General features: G+C 40.2%; 1 protein-coding gene across 1 annotated transcript; it reads left to right on the top strand.

Moving 5' to 3' along the window:
* Nucleotides 1-635: 635 nt before the first annotated feature.
* LOC116025433 (SUN domain-containing protein 4-like) lies at nucleotides 636-3,077 on the top strand. The gene is made up of 3 exons (XM_031266661.1): nucleotides 636-786; nucleotides 895-2,266; nucleotides 2,855-3,077. Exons 1-3 carry the CDS (start codon nucleotides 636-638, stop codon nucleotides 3,075-3,077), a joined length of 1,746 nt encoding a protein of 581 aa, XP_031122521.1.
* Nucleotides 3,078-3,079: the final 2 nt, after the last annotated feature.

Below are 3,079 nucleotides of genomic sequence, written 5' to 3'. Positions count from 1 at the left end.
TCGTGTCCAAACAGAACATTAAGTTCCAAGGTCGGCGTAACAGAACATTAAGGTCCAAGATCGACGTATCAAGATATATTCCCTATCAAACGACTAAAGTTATAAAAAAAAAAGTGTTTACCTAGTGCACATTATCTTTCACATTTAAAAAAATTAATTAAAAATAATAGGTAAGAGAGTGAGTCATAATTCGATAATTAGTGAATCATAGAGAGCGGTCATTTCGAGATCTTGCGACGAGTGACGATGGAATTTTTACCATAAGTTTTCTGTTAAGAAACAGAGATGTGGAAGAGAGAGTGGTTGAATGTTGGGCGTAGCAAAGTCGTTATGATATGTCAGAAAAAAGGGAAAAATGTGCACTCTGAACTTGTAACTAAACAAATAAATAAATAGAAAAAGTTTTTTTTTTGGATTTGAATTAGTGGACCGATGCGCAATTGCGCATTCAGAAATTGGGTTTTGGGTTCTGAAGATCATCCAGTTCTCTTGCCCTCTTGATTTTCGCCTTGGATTTCAGGTGATTTTCGTCTTTCCTTTTGTTGAATTTCAGGTGATCTAATCGCGTAACGCATGTGTTTAATTTGCTTGATCTAACCAGAACAGGACCGGCGGGTTGGATTGATAGATGAGCAATGCAGAGATCACGCAGGGCGGTTCTGCGAAGAATAGGTTCGGAAAAGAGGAGCAATCTCGTCTACAATGTTTCTCTCGTTCTCGTGATCTTGCTTTGGGCGATTCTCTTCCTTTTCAATCTCTGGATCAGTCATGGCGACGTTTATCAAGGTCTGTTCATCACTATCAAATCCTTCACTTCATAAACTCCTCTTCACTTCTGCCTAAATCTCCTTCTCTCATTGCATGTCTCTGTGATGGATTTTGACGGACCTGAAGAATGTAGAAGTAGAGCTTGGGATGAAGATCGCAGGCGCGTTGTTATCCAGCTGGCGGACGAGAATCTCTCCAGGAGTAACAATTCCAGAGAAGGTGTGACTGAAATGGAGACTGTTCTGAGTGAATCTAACAGAAATTCTGTGATTTCTATGGAGGAGAAAGCCGGAGATTGGAAATCGCAATCGGACAGGTTTTTTAGCTCGGTCACTCTAGGGTTGGGAGAGTTCAGGAGCAAAGCGTTTGATAGTAAAAGTGGAGATGTAATGACTGGTAATCCAGGGAGCATAGTGCATAGGATGGAGCCAGGTGGGGCAGATTACAATTATGCCTCTGCTTCAAGAGGAGCCAAGGTCTTGGCTTACAACAAGGAAGCCAAGGGAGCTTCTAGTGTGCTGTGCAGAGATAAGGATGAGTACCTTAGGAACCCTTGCTCTGCCGCCGAGAAGTTTGTCGTCATAGAACTGTCAGAAGAAACTTTAGTGGATACAGTAGAAATAGCAAACTTTGAGCACTACTCATCCAATCCAAAGGAGATTGAGTTGCTAGGCAGTCGAGTTTACCCGGCTGATTCGTGGGTTAAACTTGGTAGTTTTACTGCTGCAAATGTCAAGCATGCTCAAAGGTTTGTTCTTCCAGACCCAAAATGGGCTAGGTATCTGAAGCTGAACATACTGAGCCATTATGGTTCCGAATTCTATTGTACCTTAAGCTTGCTGGAAGTTTATGGAGTGGATGCTGTGGAAAAGATGCTCGAGGAGCTCGTCTCTGTTCCAGCTAAGCTGTTTAGTTCTGATCAGAAAAGCAGTACCCACAAATCTTCATCCTCCCAGAAAGCCGAAGGAGAGCCTTGTCAAAATGCAGATGGTGATGATTTGCAGACAGGGCTTGCAGTTGAAACTTCTGTTGCTAAACCAGTGACAACAGTTGCAGTGTCTGACCCACCAGCCGGGGAAATTCGCGGTTTACATGTGAGCCGGATGCCTGGTGACAGTGTTTACAAGATTCTGATGAAAAAGATTAAGTCCCTAGATATAAATCTGTCATTTCTGGAGAGGTATCTAGAAGAGTTGAATTCGAGGTATGGGAAGGTTTTCAAAGAAATTGACAAAGACTTGGAAGAGGGAAATTTCCTTATGGACAAGATCTTGTTAGAGATGAGGGGTTTACTTGAGAGCAAGGAGACAATAGTATGTTCATTTCTTGTCATGATTATTCCTTGTTGTTTACTGTCAATGTTGGCAGAATGGCTTTCATATATTCTAATAACCAGTATCTCTTGCATGCAGAATAAGGAAGTCAATAATCTTGTCTCTTGGAAATCCTTTGCTTCCATGCAGCTTGAGCATTTAATCAGGGACAATGATAATCTCAGGTGGGTTTCTTACCTAAGATCATCTACACTATATTTCAAAACAAAGTAAAACACTTGAATTGATTGACATCTTGTCGTGCTCATTTATTTTTTTGAACTTTTTTTTTTTGAAGATTTATGAATATACTAGTAAACATGAAGGCACTCACAAATAACATACATGATAGACACCATTATATACGACAATATAAGACACCAAATTTCTTCTTCTGATAACGCAAGTTTTCCGACTTTGCTAGACTATATCCTGAATCCCATGAACCCGGCCTCCCCATGCTTGTGAGGGGGTAAATCGAACCAATCTAGCTTCGAGACTTCAACACCAAATTTCTCCTTGCTATCCTCTTGTTTAGAGTCAACTTATATGTCCTACTTCTATTCTAATTAGGGTTGTGTCCATTTTACCCCAAAGAGGAGAGGGATGAAAACTTTATTGCCTGTCATTTTTTTTATGATTGAAAACAATGTGAAATTTCCTCCTAATATGATGATCAATCAATTCTTTGCTCTTGGCCAGCTCTTCTTGTTTCATACTGGTTGGTGTATATATGTGTTATTCTAGCTAACCTGTGGGGTGCCAATATGCAGAATGAAGATGGAAGAAGTTTGGCAGAACCAGGTATTCCTGGAGAATAAAGGATCAGTAGTTATCTTTGTGGCATGTTTAATATTTGGGATCTTAGCATTTCTAAGGCTGTTGGTTTTCCTGAGTATTTATAGTTCTTGGAATTTTTCTGCCAAGGGCTTTTCCTTTTCCTGGTTTTTCCTGCTACTCAATTGTAGCATAACCATTATCATCCTTTCCTTGTAATT

This window comes from Ipomoea triloba, chromosome 7 (genome assembly GCF_003576645.1).
Source record: "Ipomoea triloba cultivar NCNSP0323 chromosome 7, ASM357664v1".
Lineage (NCBI taxonomy): Eukaryota > Viridiplantae > Streptophyta > Magnoliopsida > Solanales > Convolvulaceae > Ipomoea > Ipomoea triloba.
This window is presented reverse-complemented; position numbering and strand designations above follow the sequence as displayed.

Bases quoted from the DNA above. Each gene is read 5' to 3' on its own strand.
- LOC116025433 (XM_031266661.1), top strand. From the start codon at position 636: ATGCAGAGATCACGCAGGGCGGTTCTGCGAAGAATAGGTTCGGAAAAG. The intron at 787-894 runs GTCTGTTCATCA...ACGGACCTGAAG, and splicing joins TCATGGCGACGTTTATCAAG to AATGTAGAAGTAGAGCTTGG. The intron at 2,267-2,854 runs GTGGGTTTCTTA...GCCAATATGCAG, and splicing joins AGGGACAATGATAATCTCAG to AATGAAGATGGAAGAAGTTT.